Source organism: Chanos chanos, chromosome 2 (genome assembly GCF_902362185.1).
Source record: "Chanos chanos chromosome 2, fChaCha1.1, whole genome shotgun sequence".
Lineage (NCBI taxonomy): Eukaryota > Metazoa > Chordata > Actinopteri > Gonorynchiformes > Chanidae > Chanos > Chanos chanos.
This window is the reverse complement of record NC_044496.1, coordinates 8,543,436-8,564,607: the sequence shown is the minus strand read 5'-3', so window position 1 is coordinate 8,564,607 and position 21,172 is coordinate 8,543,436. Positions and strand designations below refer to the sequence as shown.

The following is a 21,172-nucleotide window of genomic DNA, read 5'->3' as shown; positions in this document are numbered from 1 at the left end:
TTAACGTGACTCAAAAACACCCACTGGCAGATACACACAAAGAGACAACTTTCCAAACACACCCTTTGCCTGGCGCATTCACGCAATTCAAACACACTCGGTTGACACTATCACAGACCAACATCATGTAAATACACTGGAACATCCATCCTACATTAATACTACACACCCACAAAGACACACACATACACAGAGACACACACATATATGTGTACTAATACACACACACACACACACACACACACACAGGATACGCATGATAACGTACTTGACCTCACATTAACATGAATGACCAACAATAAACATACCGTTTGCAAACATTAAGCATACATCTCGCACACACAAAAAGACACACACAGAGGTATCTCTTACCTGGCTCCAACCACCACCAGGTAGTCCAGGAGGCGGGGGCACATTTTCTTTTTCTCCATCTCTGAATGAGGATTGTCTCTAAGTCATGGCAACTGTAGAAACCATCAGCTCTCAGGGTCGTCAGCAGGAGCAGGCCAATCAGGATTCAGCAGAGCTAAGAGTGGGTGGGCTGAGGCAGGATATGGCCAATCATTGTGCCCAGTGGCATTAAGGAATTAATCCTCCTGGAAACAGAGAGACAGACAGTACAAGTTATGGAACTGATCCATTACCCACAGAGTACTGCCGCAGATTAAAATCCTATCAGTGAAACAGTTCAACACCAGACAAAACCAAACATCCCAAAGAGACACACCTTCCTGCACCTCGGAGTCTCTCTCTCTCTCACACACACACGCACTTATAAGACACAAGAGGATATAATGAGAGCTAGAGTGCCAAAGCGACACCCCTGACACACTGCAAAAGCTTGTCAATGGCTTTACCCTCACCGATAATGAGGACAAAGACTTTTAAAAATGACCGTGACTCCTTGTGCCATTTCTAGCTCGGAAATGTTAGAAAATGGAGCAGAACCTTGTTTTACGCAAATACCACGGTAATTAGATAAGGAAATAAAGGCTAAATGAAACACAGAGAGACTCATTCACTCCCATTGAGAGGAAGAGTGATAGAGGGATAAATGGATACAGAGAGAGAGAAAGCAAAAGAGAGACTAAGAGTTCTCCCACTTTTTTGGGGAAGGAATCTCAATGAGTATGCACATTAGGCAAGAACCCACACTCCTCCCAAGCACAACCTGACAAGACACCCAGGGGCAAAAGTAAATACACACACACACATACACACACACACACACACACACACACACACACACACACACACACACAGCTGATAAGCTAAAGGGATCGTGTGGAGAGCAGCTGTGTCCTCAACACATGGGTTAGCCATATGTGTTTAAGATCCATCAACACATTAGTATGCACACGTGCACACTCACAGAAAACACAGACAAAAACCCTGCCGACAGCAGTATGAACTAGACCATTACTCATATTCAGTCTAAGTTCTTAACCATCATGTTATAAATCATATCATACATATCTGTATGCAAACCACGCACACACAAGTCCATTCCCATCTGTTACGTAGGGTTCATACCCACTAAATCGCTCTTTCTCAGAATCAAATCAAATTATGAAAACAACTAATGTTACAGGAGTCTACCGCAAATGTTCATCTCCGACATGACAGAAACATCATTTCAGACGAACCTGATTGTTTTTCTCTAATAGAGTCGACCTATAAGGCTCCAGAACATAATCTGGCACCGGTCCTACCAGAGAGGTATTGCTTGTAGTCATCGGAAGAGCTTTGAGGTTGAGCGTTTCAAAGCTAAATCATTGAGGTATTGTCCGTATCATGTCAGATATATTACCTCTAATGCAGACAGATTCCAGCAACAATAGCCTGACAGGATCACTAAACCAAATGCAAACATTAGAAACCAGCTTTACCGCTTCCTCTTCAATCAGACCAAACACAGAGACTACCTCTACCAGTGTTCTCATTTGAACCCCGTCAGCGTTCGGTTTTAAGAGCAGCTCGCTTGTCCTCGACGCTCTCGTGTTATCTCAGGCTCGCCGTGCTGTGTAAGTGGGTCTACGCGTCTCTCAGGTTCCGACTTAAACTGGGTCACCATTTATCTCAGATTGTCGACGTTCCGCGATGCTGCAAACTCCAGGCACTAACACAACAAACGCTCGCCTCTCAAATCTTCCAACTAAAGCTTTAGATTCTGACAGAAAACCTGCTGTCTTTGACGGCTAAATGTGTCTATACCCGTGAGGTTAAAATGTTTGAGGCAGGATGGGTTTTTTTTGTTTTTTTTTTTGTCTGAGTATGGTCGGAATGAGGAAAACTACTCATCCTACTCAGATATAACTTCCCAGTCTGTTTTGCTGCATCACTAACAATGACAACACCACAAAAACAAAAAACTGTATCTCAAAGAAAGCACATGCTACCAGGAACTGTGCAGTCAAGCATCACATCCAGGAAGGTGTTTAGTATTAAACCTACCTTCATTCAAACTGGGAAAAAAGAAAATCACCTCTCTGCTACAGCGGCTGAAAAGAGCAATTCGGTTTTATATAACCAAACCAAACCAAACCATGCCGAATGATTGCTAGCTGTGACGTTAGCAACGAATAACCTGGCCTAGCTGCTGTTGACACAGCAAGGGGAAAAGACTTCGAGGTCTGGGTCAAGGGGGATCACAGGAGGACTGCTCCCCCTCGTCAAGGGGGATTTTCGGTTCCCAAGGAAAGGGTGTCAGCCAGGACTCAGTCACGAGGGATGAAGAGGCTTTAACCTTCGAACAAAACAGCCCTGGAGGGAAGAGAGAGGAGGTAGGGGTGCTGACAGCTTGACAGCAGGATTAGTGATAGGTATTAAGCAATGGAGTGAGTGAGGCAAGTCGATTTTGTTTATTTGATTCAGAAAAGTTCTAATTATAGATAAAGCCCTGACAACACTACTTTATTCTACTCAGAATCCACAGGAAGCAAATTTACTTTCCTCAAATACAAATCATACAAGGTCTTTATTTGCCTTTTTGTAAGGTAAACTGAGTTCCTTTAAAAAAAAACAAAAAAAAAACCCCCAAAAACTTGTACTTCAGGAAATGCTAAGTCATTGCTGGTTTCAATATATCATTCAAACCCCAGACCAGTCTAATCAACAATGAAACATCCGCTTCCTTTTCCAGTTTTGTGTCACCAGACAAACTCTCCTTTCAAGCTATAATTCTGTGTATACCTCTTTAAGTTCCAGGGCCAGTGTACAGTTCAACAACCACAGCAACAACATCTCTACGGAAACGGCACCGGAACACAAAAACTAGACTTCAATTAAAAGGCAGTCGCATGTGCGGTCAGCAAGTCTTCCTCCAGTGGCATCCAAGAGAACGCATCAATCCTGTCCACTGGCTGCCGAAAGACAGAAATAAGAGCATGACTCCGTGATTAGTGGGTTGTGCCTTTCGCTGGGGTGGCACATTCTGGACACGGCCGTCACGCTTGACACTTTGCTGAGGAAGACGAGGAGGAGGAGGAGGAGGAGGAGGAGGAGGAGGGAGGATAACAAAGAAGGATGAGAACTGATTGCTTTGGGATCCGGTCATGAGTAACACATCAATAATGCCTCCGATCAAACCCAGCAGGTTTTTTATCACGCCGCGACCCTGCTGCCGTTCTTTTTTTTTTGGGTTTGTTTTTTTTTTTTTAATCCAACCCACTGAGAGCTCATCCTGAGTGCATCATGCTTCATTTCTGCACAGTTTGTAACAGAATGAGGGGGGGAAAAAAAGTGGCTAAAAGAACAACAACAACAACAAATAAAAACAAATACCCTACACGTCAGAGTCCGTTTTCGGGCGTCTGAAATGTGCTTTGGGATGGAGGAGGAAAAACTTCTCAGCCTTATTCGTCAGGCTTTCAGCAAAGCATCAAGCGTACTACGAACTAATGCATCCACCCTGCTTTTCTCCACAGATTATACGACCCAAGACCTAAAAGCTGTGTTTACAGGTGAAAGCAAATATACAGGTCAGTCATGCATTCAGACCTGAACATGCAAACCAGCATGAGAATCCAGGATATAAAGACCAATGTCACTGAAACTAAGCAGAACTTTTCAAATATGTCTATGACGTGTACAGAAACTACAGCTGGGTTTGAATTATGTAAGATGAGAGACGCATGTATATGATAAATCACTGAGCTCAATCAACTTTTATTGTATACGGCCAGCTCTTCATGAGTTAAAATTAGCCAAGAAAAAGCAAACAAGGCCCTAAACAAGGCCTTGCAAAAAGCAAACCAACCCTTATTTACAGTAATGATGCACTTCAGAGCCTGTGAGGGCTTCCTCTATGACTCAACAGACAGTTTAATTAAGAAGTACTGAACAGAATCCGGACCTGATCATCTCCAGGGAAACGTGAGAGTGTGTGTGTGTGTGTGTGTGTGTGTCTGTGTGTGTGTGTGTGTTTGCGTGAGACGTCACGCAATCTGCTCCCCCGTCAACGACTCTGAGCACGGGCTACAGCACTACAATCAGCCTGTGGGGTAATGAGATTCAGCACCGTTACTGTGGTAACCCAACCTGCTTTCTTCACCACACAGCTGTGACGGCTATTTTTGAAACAGACACTACACTGACCAAATCCATCTCCAGAAGGCCAATCACATCCAGAGATATGAGCAAAGTAGAGCTTTTGACCATTCAGAAGCAGTAGCTAACAACCATAATCCGGGACTAAGGTTTCAAAGAAAATGAGCCCTGAAGAAACCTTTGACCTGGTCATTAACAAGCAATCAGGTGAAAACATTCCAACTCTCGCCCTGTAGCGCAAACAGTTCTCTAATTTAACAGTTCTCTAATTTAATACTTCAGTAAATTATCATACATAACTTCTCAGTTACTGGGGGGGGGGGGGGGTGATCACAGGTGTGAAATGTTTTGGCAACAGAAGGCTAATGATAACCAGAATTCTACTTCTGCATTACTCATGACTTTTGACTGGAGAACTAGGATCAAGTTTCCAAATCTTTTCTCTAGTTTTCCCCACTATAAAAGAATCATCCCTTCAGATTTCATACCCGTCATGTTAAGTTCCCTTCTACTGACTGTCCCTGTGATACTTCATGAATTTGGACTGATTTTTCTTTTTTTTCTTTTTTTTTTTTTGACATCTACTTCATGCCTTGCCTGGAGGGTGTGGGGTGCCTCTCCACTATCTCTGTCTGGTTTTAAAAGGCTCTAACTTCCCTTCGTGTAAAAAACACGTTGTAAAATAGAGAGAAGCAAATGACATTATAGTCTGATAGGCATCGAGGGGAACAAAAGAGACATCCATAAAAGACAGAGGGCAATCAGCATTCGGTACAGTGCAGGCTGAAACCTTACACAAAGTTTACTGTTTCAAAAAAAAAAAAGATAAGTACATCATTTAATTAAAATATACCTCTCACACAGAAACAGGTGCACAGTTATAAAAAAAAAAAAAATTACAGAAATAAACAGAAAGCAGGAAGCAGGAAAAGCAATCCAAGAATGAGCGTGTAAAGAAAGAAAATACATTCCTCATTTAAAATCTACTCGCTATTTGAAATAAAAGTTGCATTTTCTGTCAGATGTTTATAAATAACAGAAGGTGGATGGGAAGGGGAACATATTTAACAGTAGAGGATTCTTCACTTTGTTCCATACAGGAAATTGAATAGAGGTCTGATTACAACTACTCATTTAAAGCTAAGATCCGTACATAGCACAAAAGCACTCCCGTGACAAGCCCGGTTCTCTTTAACACGCTGGCTCCTAGATGACAACTGGTCCAAATAATTGGAAACCTGGATGGTTTTCACAGTACCCTGGAGCAGATTCTGGTGGGGCAGATATCTTACACAGAGAAGAAATCAGCACTAACCATTCTGTAATGAAGCTAGATAGAGCACTTTCAACAGTACGCTGGGAAAAAAAGAAAAGAAAAGAAAAGAAAAAAGTATCACCCTACCACACACAAAATAAAAATGAAATTTATAGTAAATTGAATTTATTTTTCATTTCTATTGTTGGAGGACACTCCATGCAATGTTTAATGAATCACATCATCAGGTTTTTAGGTTAATCTCCATATCATTTTTATACAACTAGAGCTGTTTGGTTAAAATACCACAAATGAAATAAAGAAGAGAGTAACAGAAAGCACACATTCTAAATATGCACTTAAAAGACATTTAAAAGGCATTCGTAAAACGTGTTATAAATCTTATTTTTAATCCTTACCAGAAGGCATGTCTCTGGTATTCAATTCCTACAGGAAACCTGCCCCATTGTTTCCGACTTATTTTAAGGACTTCAAAGGGAGCAGCGCAGGAAGGCGGCAGGTGATGTTGGGACCAATATTTGTTTTACATCTTAACAAAGACCTCAAACCTCATGCCAGCCTGTGCATTCTCAACTGGAGTCACACTGATGATAAAATAATATTTATATATTTTTCCATGAGTGGCAGGTGCACCAGTCAAGAATGAGCATTCATTTAACTCAAAGGCTATGCAATACAAGTTTCCTCTGCTCTCACAACCAAGTGTGCCAAAAATGCCAAGAGAAGGCAATAAAAGATTTCAGTTCCTCCACCCTGAAAGACAAACACAGATACATCTCAAGCAGTGAAATCCACAGACGAACAGAAGCGTTTAGGTACAGAGAGCTTGAGTAACAGAGTAATGGATTTATGAGGTTTGGATTATTGACATAGCTCTTTAAAACAGCAAAGCCATGAATTAAAATGCTTAAAGTAGATACAGAGTAAACATGTAAAAAAAAAAAAAAATTCCACTGAAAATGCTAAATCTCAACAGGCACAAGCCTGTTTAGGCTACAAGAAAACCCCCCAGAAAACAACAACAACAACAACGTCAACAACAACAAAAAAAAAAACCATGGTGTGCTAGTCTTCGTCTCACCTGGGAGAGAAAGTTAGCCTAAGGCATGAAAAAATATGTTGTGGAATCTGAGGCCCCACCTAAGGAGCGGGAACCTGAGGAGATACCAGCTGGCTCGCAGTGTGTGTGTGTTTGTGTGTGTGTGTTGAGAGAGAGAGAGAGAGAGAGAGAGAGAAGACGAGCAGTATGAAGTGGGCATGAGCTAAACTACTCACAGGGGCCGCCAATATTAGCCACTTAGAGAGGATTACTGCTGGAAGCTCAACTGTTCAATGATCTGTGGACATCCAGGGAGATGTTCATGGATCCAGCTAGCTAGCTTTTGTAAGAGCACGTATGCAGAGACGAGGGTTGCATAAAACAAACACTGTGAAAAGATGCACGGAAATGGGCGTGGCTAAATGAACCCTTTTACGGAAATTCCAACCAGGCACTGTTTGGATCCTATATATATATTCATAGCTCATTAATCACAGAGGGTTATTAGGATTAAAAAAAAAAAAAAGCTTCACTCTTCTGACTTTATGACTAATTTCTACACGAGAGGGAACGTTTGATGCTTCAGCTGGTGAGACCACTCATAGAACAATCAGTTCTTATTCTCCAAAGTAAAAACAAGCAGGGGCATACAACGGGTTACGGCCAAGCCTATACGTGATAGCCACAGTCTTGCTGGAGACACTGGAGAGACCACACCTTGCAAGCAAAACTTACAAACTGAGTCTGTGTGTCAAGAGAGTTTTCAGCTGCCAATTTCAACCCACTCCCACTCGCTATCATTACACATAGTCACTGTGAACTCCTGAAGACTCTCATCCAAAGCCAAAAGCCTTAAACGAGCCTTAATATTACATTCGATGGCCTTTATCAGAGCAACCACCAAGGTGACAGAGGAGGAGGGGGTTGAGATACTTAGTGGTCCTTCTAATGATTCTATTCATCATCATTGGACAATTTCATACAGGTATGTTATCTATGGTGCTTCCAAGATCTATCTGAAAGTGTTCTCCTTAAGTATGCGTCATCTTCCTGAAGACGTATTGCAGCGGTGTCTACACTCCAAACCTAATTCAATCAAACTATCATCAGGCCACCACTGTGAGCACAAAACAGACTATCTGGTATTTGCTACTGAATGAAAAGTGGTGCCAGCATTCCTTTCTCACCTCACAATGTTTTCTGACAGAAACGCAAATCTGTTTGTCTCTTTGCTAACCGTAACTTCATTTCGGCAATAACCTTCTCAGATAGGCTTTCCACTTATTAGGGGGTACAACAATACCTTGTTTAAATCCCTTCCTCAGTGTAGAAAATATGCTACCCAAGGTTTCTTTAGTAAATGATCTGTCTAATGAATCCGTCTGTGATAACAGCCTGACTCAGATTACCACTGCTATCAACCAAACACTCCTCAGAGCATCCTTTCAATTATTCACCACAACTCATTAATAATGAATGGCTTTTTATAACGACACCTAACTTATTATTCCAAAACTATCAGGTGCTAGTTTGGAGAGGACACCAATCCCTGTTTAAAATCAAAGAAAGAAAGGGTGAGTTAGCGTCAGTCCTTGTTAAACCTTTAAGAGTGGAGAGAAAATGCAGGCACACTCAAATCCAATCATCTTCAGAGACTCGCTTAGGGTAAAACGTGCCCCCCGGAGGCTAAGCAAGATCAAAGCATCAGAGCACACAGTCTACCCCTCCACACGCTTACGCAAATACAGACGACAGGCGTCACTCACGCAGCTTACAGTACAGCCGCAAACGAGACCCACTCACAGGACCTAAAGCCAAATTCAGACAGCAAGAGAGCAGATGACAGCCTCAGAGGCTGGGGCATAATAGGTCAAGAGGCTACACAGTCCAAAAATCAAACATACACAAAAAAAAAAGAGAGCAAGATTAACAGCAAAGGCACTTGTAGATCAAGGGCAAGAGAAGCCGTCAGTAACCAGGGGGGTTTTGGTTCATACCCCAAACATGCTAGCTCACTCCTGATGTGACTCTGAGCTAGGCACTTTAACCCCAAGGTCACACCACAGACATGACGGCTCTGACATAGAAAATGACAGCAGTAAATCACTTGGGATGAGAGCATCAGCTAAATGAGTAAACATAAATAAGCAGAGGGACCCAAGGAAACAGATCATCAAAGAAACGGAGTTTCCAGGAAGAAATGCCCAGAGGGTGTGGTCTCGTACCTTCCAATACACATAGCCAACCTCAGTATAACATATCACAGCCTATACTATCATTAATGAATAAAAGAGTGTTGTGTTATGAGGTTAATGAATCATTATGGTACCAATACACCCGTAATGAATGCTCAATATGGTTTTCAAAACACAAAAAGCAGATTCAACAGCACGTCACATAGGCTACAACTTACCTGATGAACTGACAGAACCTGCTCTCATCTAAATGAGCATTTCACATGATAAGGACAGGGAAACTAAAAATATAAGACAAGGAAACTATTGTACTGGTTTCATTTTAAACCATGAGATGAGGTCTGATGCTGGTCTTTGAATGCCAGCATCTGGGGGCTTATAAAGACTGAATTACTGTTCTTAAGATTGTTTAGAAGACATTCTTTCCAATATAATTTCCTTCGGCTAGCAAGGTGACCCACTATAAAGTATTTGTCTAATGGAAAGCTAATTTTAGCACAAAGTAATGAATTCTATGAGACACTGTAACATGGTGGATAACGAATGTAGATGAGCTGACATTAAAAGCTCTGAGCAACGTATTGTTATGCTTTGAACGCGTTTTTTACCAGCCGAGGTTGAATCCTGATGGTTTTCTTTGTGATTGTCTTTAAGGTAAACCTGAACATGTAGCTGAAAATTGCATCCTCCACTTTTTCAAAGCTTGCGCATCCTTCCGCTTCGGGATAGTATGTGACACATCCCGGTGACTAATGTAGGCCTACACATCAGCTTGATAAATCAAACGCAATGTCTATTCAAATATATTCTACTATCTTGTCTCGGTAAAAAAACATTAACATCATTTAGTATTCATCTTATTTCATCGTTTTAGGGCTTGGTCGTGTGCACTGACTACTACTGAATATACTGTACATTCCTGTAAGGTTAGAAAGACGGGAATCGACAAGTCTAACGTCTCATCGAAGCACTAAGGCTCTACATGGCGTAATTAATCGCACATATGGCAAACTAGTCTCGGAGACACTATCCGTGTCGTGAAGCATCAGTGAGATACTGCTTCTGTTCAATAACAGGATACAAATACGGTTTTGACACAATTAGCCCTCTCTGATATTTGTTCTCTTACATTCCCTTGTCTACATAATCATTCTAACTCATCTACCCTAAATGGGACAGCCGTATGTTTAAAGGGCCAGGTAAATTTGGAAACTATATTACAAGGACATTGTGGGGAGTTGATTTAAAAGGGCCGTGTAAACGTAATAAGACCATCGAATACTGTGACCAGAGGTGGTGTTTGGATTATATATACCATGGTGTCTGCCGAATGGTTCATTTGGTACCTGACGGTTTTTCTGCATTACTTTGCCCTTCATATGTGACTAGCCTTGTTTACTGATGGTAAGCTTAATACTCGACAACTCGGCAACCACATCGCGTCTAAATGTAAATACCACATTAAGCAAAGCAGAATAACATAGATCCAATGGTTATCGAGCTGAGCAGGTTAAAATTGTTATATGTACACTACTACATCTTTTTGGTGCATGCAATCATTAGCTTGCAGCTAGGATAGCTTGTAGGATCAACTAGCACCATCACTAGCTAGCTAATAATCCCCTTTGCAAAGCTTGACAGCTAAAACCACAAAGCTAGCTAACTACACAGCCACGTAACACGATTCATTCATCTATCTGATTGGTAGTTCATGTATCACGGAATGTCAAAGCACAGCTATAGTACAAGTTCAGCTGAACTGGCACAGCGAACAGTAAATGATGACAGTTTACTCTTTTGTACTTGCAATAGAAAATAATCAGATACTGACCTGCAATAGCTGGGTAGCTCTAGTAGCTAGCTGTATTGCTGGTTGTAATGATGGCCTTAGTGGGACAACTAGGAAAACAGTGACATCTATTTTGTTACAGGACCAATCGTATACATATATCCCTGAGGCATTCTATTCTGACGGCAGTTATATCTCAGAACTAGACAGCACATCCGTATCCTTCTTGTCACGGTAGACGATGCTGCGTTGGATTGCTTGCAGACAACCTGCCCATAATATTCATTTGGAGTTCCGCATTACAAATGAACTGAGGGTGGACTGTACCATTAATTAAACAGGGATGCTGAATGTGACACGCCTTCACGTTTACGACAACGTCTATACACGTGCGTTTATGTCAAGGGGGTTATAATGTCGGATTTGTCCTTCAGAAACCTTCTTTCAGAGCTCTACATTTCAGAGTTCTGGGCAATAAGGAGTCAAGCATTTCTTCAAAATACTGCAAGACACACTGGATTTTATATTTATATCCTCCAGCAGTTAAGATTTTTATACAAAAACGTAAACTTAAACATGGTTTACTCAGATTTTATGGATGCCAGTGGTTGTCCATGATGTTTGGAGCAGGCGGCATGAGCATAAGACTGTGTAAACAATACCCCTCTGTTCAAAATGGGTTAGTACAGTCCTGTAGAAAGAATAGAATTTGTACAGTGGCTTTATTCGTTGCAACATCAAATAACACAAAAGAGGACCACCAGGAGAGACTTAATTAATTTTATTCAAACAAATTTGAATGGCTGTGGCTAATCCAACATGCTGAGAATAAAACCAGTTGTTACAGTTCTGTAAATCTCACTGAATGGGGTTATGACAACACAATATATTATGCAACGAGTGAATAACGCTGGGAAAGTTACCTTTCTGAAACTTGAAATGGTGGATCAAATGACAGATTTAATGATGAGGCAAAAAATATACATTTACAACCACACACGCATATGGAGAGAGGGGGAAAACAAGGATTTATTAACAAGGAACAAGGGGAAAGCTTGTCAGTAAATTGCTTGCTATAGTATGAAACAACGGGGATGAGTCTATCTGTTCCATTCTGAAGAATATTTGAAGTACTGGGGTGAGCTTTTAACTTTTCAGTGATACAAAGAAACACGGGGCATATGTGCCGATATTCTATGATAAGTTTTTTCATACATTCAAGTAAATTTACAGAATGCTGTTTTAAAATTGGAGAGTCAAGATTGTTATTACTCTAATTGTTATTTATTGTTTTCTTCTTCTGCTGTTATTATTATTATTATTATCATTATTATTATTATTGTTGTTGTTGTTGCTATTAATAATAATAGTAATAACTTGGACATATATTATTATTTGCATTTGGACCAAGTTACAGAGTTTTCTCATGTTCATTTTAAACTTGCCACAACACTCTGTGGAGGAGTGATAGTGTGGTAGTATTGAGCATGGGTCCACAAAATCATTTTTATCTGCTTATTGTGTAAGTGTAATTAATAAATGGGTAGGCCTGAACAAACAAGTGTGTCTCTGTGTGTGTATTTAAGTGATGAAGCACCATGGAATTCATTAGGGTCCATCTACTGCGTTGTGTGCTCCATCATGGTGCATCAAACAGGCAGTTCTTGGTATGCAAGTAGACATACAAAAAAGGTTACCCATTCACTGTTGCTGTTATTCACAACAGTGGGCAGGTCTTTGAGCCGAACAACGTCCATGAGCATTCAGTTCCCAGTCTCTTAAGGTCATCTGTACCTAGACCAGGGTTTTGTCCAATCTGAAGAGGAGAACTAGTGCATTCACTCCATTCAAACGTTCATTGAGTTGATTTGTAAGGAAAGCACTGTTCTCGCACACAGTGTTTGAAGGAGAGATGAGGTAATCATGGCAAGGATGAGTGCTGAGCACTGTGGTATCAACTTAACATCATTTTTGATTGTACAGAGTATGTGGCCTGTAGCTATAAGGAGTTGTTTGAAATGCAAGCAGCTAGCTGTCCCCAATAACAGTGCTTAATCTCTACGATTGCAGAGTTGCTAAAGTTATGTCACAGAGTTTTAAATGTTCTTTTGTAAGCTACCAAATCACTGTTACACCCTGTAGCCTGGTAGGAGACAGTAAAGCACCAGATCTCACTTCTCCACTCCAGCCTGCAGGGTGGCAGGCTTTGCCACTGGGAATCTGCACAGGGAACATGGTGATTAAATCCTATTGTATTACAATGGCAGAAACCGCAAAGAATGAGGCTTCACCTGTGGCTTTGCAAATCTGTCCAGAAAATACACAAATGACTTCTATTACAGAGTGAGATGTATGCCAAAACTAGAATTTTCCAGTAACATCTTTTACCTGCAAGCAGTTTATTTGTAATAGGGTTTGTAATAACCCTATTTGTAATAACCCTATTAATCTTATTCTTTTTTATAAGAAGTTTGTGATAAATTACATTACGAAACATTATGGACATCACAATAAATTACATTACAAAAAACAAATGATCTTACAGTGCAGCTCATGACAGAAGATGACAGAACCAAGACAAACTACAGCGTCTGTGTGCATGTCACAATCTGTAACCACAGGGTCATGTGAAGAGGTGACAATGTTGTTTGAGAAAGAATTGTTTGTTTAGGGTTTTATTAGGCATGCTGTATTAAGCAGAATACACTGAAATAAATAAGAGCACTACAGGTCACTATGTCTAGGCTTATATTAACGTCTATTGGAGAGAGGTGTTTGGATATAATAAGGAGGGTTGCTGGGTAAGCATGACAGAAACAGGAAGTAAAATGTGTTTTAAAGCTGAATTGAATTTGGAAATATATCATGTCATTTGTAAAAAAAAATTAAAGGGACACAGGAAGCACTTCTACTTTTCAAAAGATCAAATGTTGTGTCTATGTTCTTTTCTAACCTCTTTTCTTTCATTTCATAATACTGCTGGCTGAACTCTGATGTCACAAATAGGGTGAAAGACCGGATGCATGTGCAGTAACAGTGACAGTAATAGAGCAAGATACAAACAGGATACATGGAGAGACTTCACAGAGGATTCAAAATACCTTTCATAATTACATGGTTCAGAGTAACAGAGAGGTAACGTAACTTTAAGTTAGGCCAGGTTAGGACTTTCTTTCTTTGCCATTTTCTTTGTTCTGTATTTGTAAAGAACAGAAACCAGGTTTGATTAACAAAAAACAGGTGGACTGAATGACTGAATGCTTTACTGACTGAACCCCCTCTAAAAACAAGTGTTACGTCCCAGCTCTAGGGGTACTGGGCGCAACATAAAGTGACCGAGACCATATGACTGCCAGTGATATGTACAATTTTATTTACACACAAATAAAAGAAAAGAGAGGGGAGAATAGCGTCGGGGTTTGCCCAGGCCAAAATAATAACCAAAACGAAAACTAACTATTTTAATCTCTCTCCGTTTGTTCCTCGCCTCTCCGCTGGTCCGTTGGTCCTTTTTAAAAGCTTTCCCCGCAGCCTACAGGAAGAACGACGGAATCCCACGTGCCTCGTGGAGCCAATCCCGTCGCCGCACATCTGCACAGAGAGACACACCCACACAACGAACCAACAGAAACATATGCAAGAACTAACGACCGGGGGTCGTAACAACAAGGTATTGGCTAAAACAATGAAAACGTAACTCAAAATGGCCACCAGAGAGAGCAAGTGAGAACCTAGGGTGTAACATCTGGCAAGTATGTTAAACAGGGCATGCTGATAATTCACACTCTGTAGGCCTTCTGATTGGTCCTTTTGGAGCACTATTGCAACCATGTAAAAATGTAACTTTGGGATGCTACTCTTGCCAACTTCAAATGAACAAACTTTTATCAGCTCAGTGTTATTGATACATTATGTAAACTGAACAATTCTGAAATGCATACAGCTGTCACTCAGCATCATTTCCCACAATTCTTATTTTCTGCTCAAGAACTGCTGATTCCAGTAATGTTAAACTTGATACTGTGACATCTATGCGACAGCCTGAATAAAGTTTGCAGAAAAATAAGTCAAAAGAAAAAAAGAAAGAAAGGAGGGTTGCTGGGTAAGCGTGACAGAAACAGGAAGCGAAAGAAAGAAAGAAGGAAACAAAAAGGAGTGGGTTCCTAAAAAAATCTGCAGAGCAGGTCAATTAGGACATTTCCAGTAGTTTGTAACAGAAGCATAAAGACTTTAATGACACCCATATGCAAAACAACTTATTTCTTAAACACATAAAAATATACATGAAACAGGCGTTTTCACACGGAACAGTGCTCATTATTTGCAAAGGGAAAAAAAAACGTGTGAAAACACACCCAGAGATAGCATTGTGGGAAAAGGCGTAAAAAGGATGTCAGGTCCGCTGGGTAACCTTGAGCAGATGAACCAATCACCCAGAAAATGATTTTAAAGTCTTTTAAGGTTCATATTCGTAACAATAACTTGTTTTTGATTGTTGTAGTAAACCTCTATACTTGTGATGCTAAGTTCTTTCACTGTTTTTTGTTTCACCATCTCTCTAACTACCTCATAATGAATTTGCCCTCAGTTTTCTCACTGCCCCTCCTCAGCTACTGTATTGTGCTTGCCTAATTTGCATGCGATATAGAAGAGGGGAGAAACAAAACTGATCCCTGCTGCCAAATATGGCAAACGTATATATACTGTACATATGTATATAGAGGCTGCTGAGGCAATTAGCTACTACCTGTAGTGCAAGACTCCCTCAGTGGTCCATCATCTGTATCTTTGAGGAGTGAATCAAGTGACCTTGAGGTACTGAAATAGACATTCTTGAAGAAAAGGTATGTACTGCATACTTTCTGGGAACTTTTTTGTCTCTGGGAAGGATAATCCAGACATCAGCCTATGGGTTCTCTGAATTGTATAGCAATATATTGCATATTTCGATAGATATTTTGTTGACATTCTAAAAACTAAAGAGTGAAAACTTGAAACAACTTAGTTGTCATATTGTAATGTAATTATAGCAGTTACTACAATTTCATACTCTGGTTACTCATATAACTTTTATGCATATTTATATAAACTCTTTATTTTATATATATATATATATTTACACACACACACATATGTATGTATGTGTGTGTGTGTTTGTGTATATATATATAACATGGGCAACTTGAATTTGAAATGATATGCCCCAGTGTTTATCCAGTGTTAATAGCTGTAAAGGATATTGTAGTTTTGGATGAGGTGTGGGGATTTCTTAGCTATATCTGTACACTTCATTGATTTTGAACCTTGTGTAAAAAATGGAAATGGAATGGAAATATGGGAAACAATATAATGTAAATAAAACATTTGACGTCCTGTGCCATCTTTTTCATCCGTTCTCCAATTAAGAGTTCAAACTAAATGAAGATGACTGTAATTCTGGCAAGGATACTGATCCTGTTAACAGCTGCAGGGACCAGAATGAAGGTGAGCTGAGAAAAGAGAGAGAGAAAACGAAAGGCATCAACCAGAAAACAGTACAATAGCTGTGGTTTTGAGCAAAAATATCAACAATCACTAGAAGGAATGAAAACAAACTGTATGTTGGCTTAAAAAAGTATGAGTGTTTTCTGATGAGCTCTGTTGTTATCAATGTAGGGTCACGGAGCAGACACCCAACAGGCAGTCTTAGATATGGCCATTGGCTCTGTTGATGACTCGTTTGAGGGCTGCGCAGAGAAGATGTCTGACAGAGTTTCATCAAAATATCTAGACAAAGAAAAGAATTCATCAGAGAACATCTCCAAGGCCTGGAAGGATGCTGAAAAATATCGCAAAGCACCAGGAGATGGACTTAACATTTTGAACTCTGTTGCCATACATTTGTACACAGAAGTCAGTCACAAAATGTATCTTGAACTAAACGAAGCTGTCGGTGCAGGTAGAGACGCGTACAAAAACGAAACTTTTAAGCTGTATTCATTTTATTTTCTGCTGACAGACGCCATTAAACGTCTAAAGAGAACTCAGCGTGACTGTGTCACAGTATATCGTAGAACCAAGAGAAAATACACCACTGAAAATGTTCTCCATCAAACAGTGCGATTTGGCCGATTCACTTCCAGCTCTCTAAACTACGCTTTAACTACGTCATTTGGAAGTGAGTCTTGTTTTGAGATTTATACCTGCTTTGGGGCTGATATAAGTCATTATTCTGCCCTTGAACATGAAAAAGAGGTTTTAATCCCACCCTATGAGATATTTAATGTCACTGGCATATCCAAAGACCAAAGCTGGTGCACCGTTGTCTTCCGTCTTGAAAGTGTTGGTTGTAGGAGTGACCTAAACTGTGCTTTCTTTCCAAGTGACAAAAAAGAATGTGGCACAAATATGTCTGTCGGTGTATCATGTATCAGTTGTTATTATTATTGTTTGTATTTGCTTTTGTTGTTGTTTTGTATTTGCTGTTAAACAGAATTTTTACAGGTGCAGAACAGCAGGGACCAGAATGATGGTAATGTAAGGGTAAAGCTAGAGAGAGAGGGGGAGAGAGAGTGGGAGAGAGAGAGAGAGAGAGAGATCATTTGCTTTTGTTGTTGTTTTGTATTTGCTGTTTTAATTTTCAAAATACAAAAAAAAAACAAACACAAAGGGAATGTGCTCAGTAAATGATCATGATAATGACTCTTCATGAGTAGATTGATACAAACTGGAATCCTGCATTCCACACTCTAGCAACTGTCAAAATGCTATTATTTCTGAGTCTAGCACATTTAAATATGTCTAAGCATTTAAGTGTTACACTATAAAAAGTAGAGTACTGGATAGGTCCTTCCAATGCATTGTCATTGATCTTTTAAGGTTTTTTTTGTCTATCCCAGCATTTTTCCTTGATTTTGCAGCACCTCTTAATATCCAAAACAAACTCCAACAAATCAGAGTCTAAAGCACCTTTACTTCCCCTCAAGTTGGTTTGATTTATGCTTGTGGAAGCCATGCACTATATATACACTTGAATAAACTGTTAAATATAAACATCAAATGGGACTATGATTGAGCCGATAACTTAAACTGTACACAAACAGCTTTATACTGAAATACAGATGCATTAAAAAACACAATATTGATATTAATTAAAAGAAAGAGAAAAACTCGTTTCCCGTATTTGAGTGTATATTTCCCGTATTCGAAAGACAGAAGTGTCTGCGGTGGCTGAGGAGGAGGTGGGTGGGTGGAGGAAGTCGTTGGTTTTCCTCCTCCATCTGTGCAGGACGTGGGGCAGACAAAAAAAAAAGAGAAAAATGAACTGAAGGAGCAAATGAACCAGCAGACCTTTTTACATCGAGCAAAATTCATTTAAAAATTACTGTGACATGAAAGAGCAGAGACAATGAATGTCAATGTCATTTGACACCTCACTACTGTAGATTATTCATTAGAGTAAAAGGTCCACACAGAGGGATGAAAAAATAAATTATAATCACAATCAATTTGTATTCAACATTCACCTAGTGATATAACCTCCTGCCGAAAGCCAACAAATGTACTGAATGAGGGTTGAACAATAGGCTAAATTTAGAAAGCAGGCAATGTAATAATGAAAACATACATTGACTGAGTTAGTAGATACTGCAAACAGATAAACAGACTTGAGCACAATACTGTCCGCCAATAAAACAGGATTATAACTGCACCTTTGAAATGGACACTCTTCATATAAAACAGACAAGTTGGCTGTTCAGACCTGTATGTCTCAAAACAATGTCGGTTCATGCATAAATACACAAGCACACATATACTATAAAATTAATTTGTTTATTGAGACATTTTGGTCAAGATTACGTTTCCACACCTTCCATTTTACACTTTCTGTGCACATCCCACTGTTTGCACTGCAGTCATAACACCTTTCCTTAAAGCTGTGTCGGTTATTGTCAGATACTGGGTGCCATGCCAGACATATATGATTTCAACATCTCCCTACACATGTACTTTACTACTTAAAAACCATTTGACATGTACCCTTGATCTTAGTGTCCCCAACTCATCTGACCCATTTCTATACTGTTTTACACTCACTTACAGTAAGTTAAAACGGGTAAATTCTGGTATGCTAAAACGGGGCATGCTGATAATTCACACTCTGTAGGCCTCCTGATTGGTCATTTTGTGGCACTATTGCAACCATGTAAAAATGCAACTTTGGGACACTGCTCTTGCCAACTTCAAATGAACAAACTTTTACCAGTTCTTGATCAATCACATAAACTCAGGCTGAACAATTCTGAAACACGTACAACTACCATTTAGTATAATTTCCCGCAATTATTTATCTTTTTTCCCTCTCAAGAACTGCTGACTCCTAAACACATAAAAAGACATATGAAACAGGTGTTTTTCCACGGGACACTGCTCATTGCTTACAAAGGAGAAAAAGGTGTGAAAACACACCCAGTGATAGGGTTGTGGGTGAAGGTGTAAAAAGGGTATCAGGCCTGCTGGGTAACCTTGAGCAGAAAAACCAATCACCCAGAAAAATGATTAAAAAAACCTTTTAAGGTTCATAGTTGTCACAACAGCTTCATACTGATTTGTTGTTAGTTAAAACTCTATACTTGTGATGTTAAGTTCTTTGGCTATTTTTTGCTCTACCATCTCTCTAACGACCTTGAAATGAATTTGACCTCAGTTTTCTCACTGCCCCTCCTCAGCTACTGTACTGTGCACAGACACTTAATCTGCATGTGATATAAATGACGAGCCTTTTCCATTAACTCTTTGATGCCCAATCTCATTTACTTCAGAAAAGAAAAACGGAACTGATCCCTGCTGCCAAATATGGCAAATGTTTATATACTGTACCTATGTATACAAAGGCTGCTCAGACAATTAGCTGCTACCAGTAATGCAAGACCTCTTCAGTGGTCCATCATCTGTATCTTTGAGGAGTGAATCAAGTGACCTTGAGGTACTGAAATAGACATTCTTGAAGAAAAGGTATGTACTGCATACTTTCTGGGAACTTTTTTGTCTCTGGGAAGGATAATCCAGACATCAGCCTATGGGTTCTCTGAATTGTATTGCAATATATTACATATTTCGATAGATATTTTGTTGACATTCTAAAAACTAAAGAGTGAAAACTTGAAACAACTTAGTTGTCATATTGTAATGTAATTATAGCAGTTACTACAATTTCATACTCTGGTTACTCATATAACTTTTATGCATATTTATATAAACTCTTTATTTTATATATATATATATATTTACACACACACACATATGTATGTATGTGTGTGTGTGTTTGTGTATATATATATAACATGGGCAACTTGAATTTGAAATGATATGCCCCAGTGTTTATCCAGTGTTAATAGCTGTAAAGGATATTGTAGTTTTGGATGAGGTGTGGGGATTTCTTAGCTATATCTGTACACTTCATTGATTTTGAACCTTGTGTAAAAAATGGAAATGGAATGGAAATATGGGAAACAATATAATGTAAATAAAACATTTGACGTCCTGTGCCATCTTTTTCATCCGTTCTCCAATTAAGAGTTCAAACTAAATGAAGATGACTGTAATTCTGGCAAGGATACTGATCCTGTTAACAGCTGCAGGGACCAGAATGAAGGTGAGCTGAGAAAAGAGAGAGAGAAAACGAAAGGCATCAACCAGAAAACAGTACAATAGCTGTGGTTTTGAGCAAAAATATCAACAATCACTAGAAGGAATGAAAACAAACTGTATGTTGGCTTAAAAAAGTATGAGTGTTTTCTGAAGCTTTACTTGCTTTTTTGTCTCTGGGAAGGATAATCCAGACATCAACATATGGGTTCTCTGAATTGTACTGTGATATTTTATATAGTTCAGCAGATATTTTGTTGACATTATAAATATATTAACTAAAGACTAAAATCCTGACATAACTTAATTATTATATTGTAATGTATTTACAGGAAAAATGAAAACATACACTGATTAGACTTGCTACCTCTTACCAGCCCTGTCCTGTTTTAATAGCTCAGCAAGGAGATTTTAAGGGCTGTAGATAGCTGTTAATAGCTGTAGAGGAAATTGTAGTTTGGATGAGGTGTGGGGTTTTTCTAAGCTATGTTTGTACACTTCATTGATTTTGAACATTGTGTAGAATGTGGAAATGGAATGGAAATATGACATATAATAAAATTGCTAATAAAAAATTTGATACCCTTTCCCTTCTTTCTCACCAATTAAGACTTCAAAATAAATGAAGATGACTGTAATTTCTGTCAAGGATACTGATCCTGTTAACAGCTGCAGAGCTGCTGGGACCAAACTGAGGG

At 39.5% G+C, this 21,172-nt stretch overlaps 2 protein-coding genes across 2 annotated transcripts in view; one reads left to right on the top strand and one right to left on the bottom strand.

Moving 5' to 3' along the window:
* The window catches only part of madd (MAP-kinase activating death domain), a 49,944-nt gene extending 38,883 nt beyond the window's left edge, over window positions 1–11,061 (bottom strand). The window contains exons 1-2 of the mRNA XM_030794432.1: window positions 10,890–11,061; window positions 373–596 (exon numbers count right to left, since the gene is read on the bottom strand). Coding sequence (XP_030650292.1) covers window positions 373–431 — 59 coding nt within the window. The 5' untranslated portion in view covers window positions 432–596; window positions 10,890–11,061. The remainder of the gene's footprint in view (window positions 1–372; window positions 597–10,889) is intronic.
* A 5,264-nt stretch (window positions 11,062–16,325) lies between these two features.
* LOC115830115 (ecto-ADP-ribosyltransferase 5-like) lies at window positions 16,326–17,356 on the top strand. The gene is made up of 3 exons (XM_030794162.1): window positions 16,326–16,331; window positions 16,503–17,208; window positions 17,331–17,356. Exons 1-3 carry the CDS (start codon window positions 16,326–16,328, stop codon window positions 17,354–17,356), a joined length of 738 nt encoding a protein of 245 aa, XP_030650022.1.
* The last annotated feature ends 3,816 nt before the right edge of the window (window positions 17,357–21,172 follow it).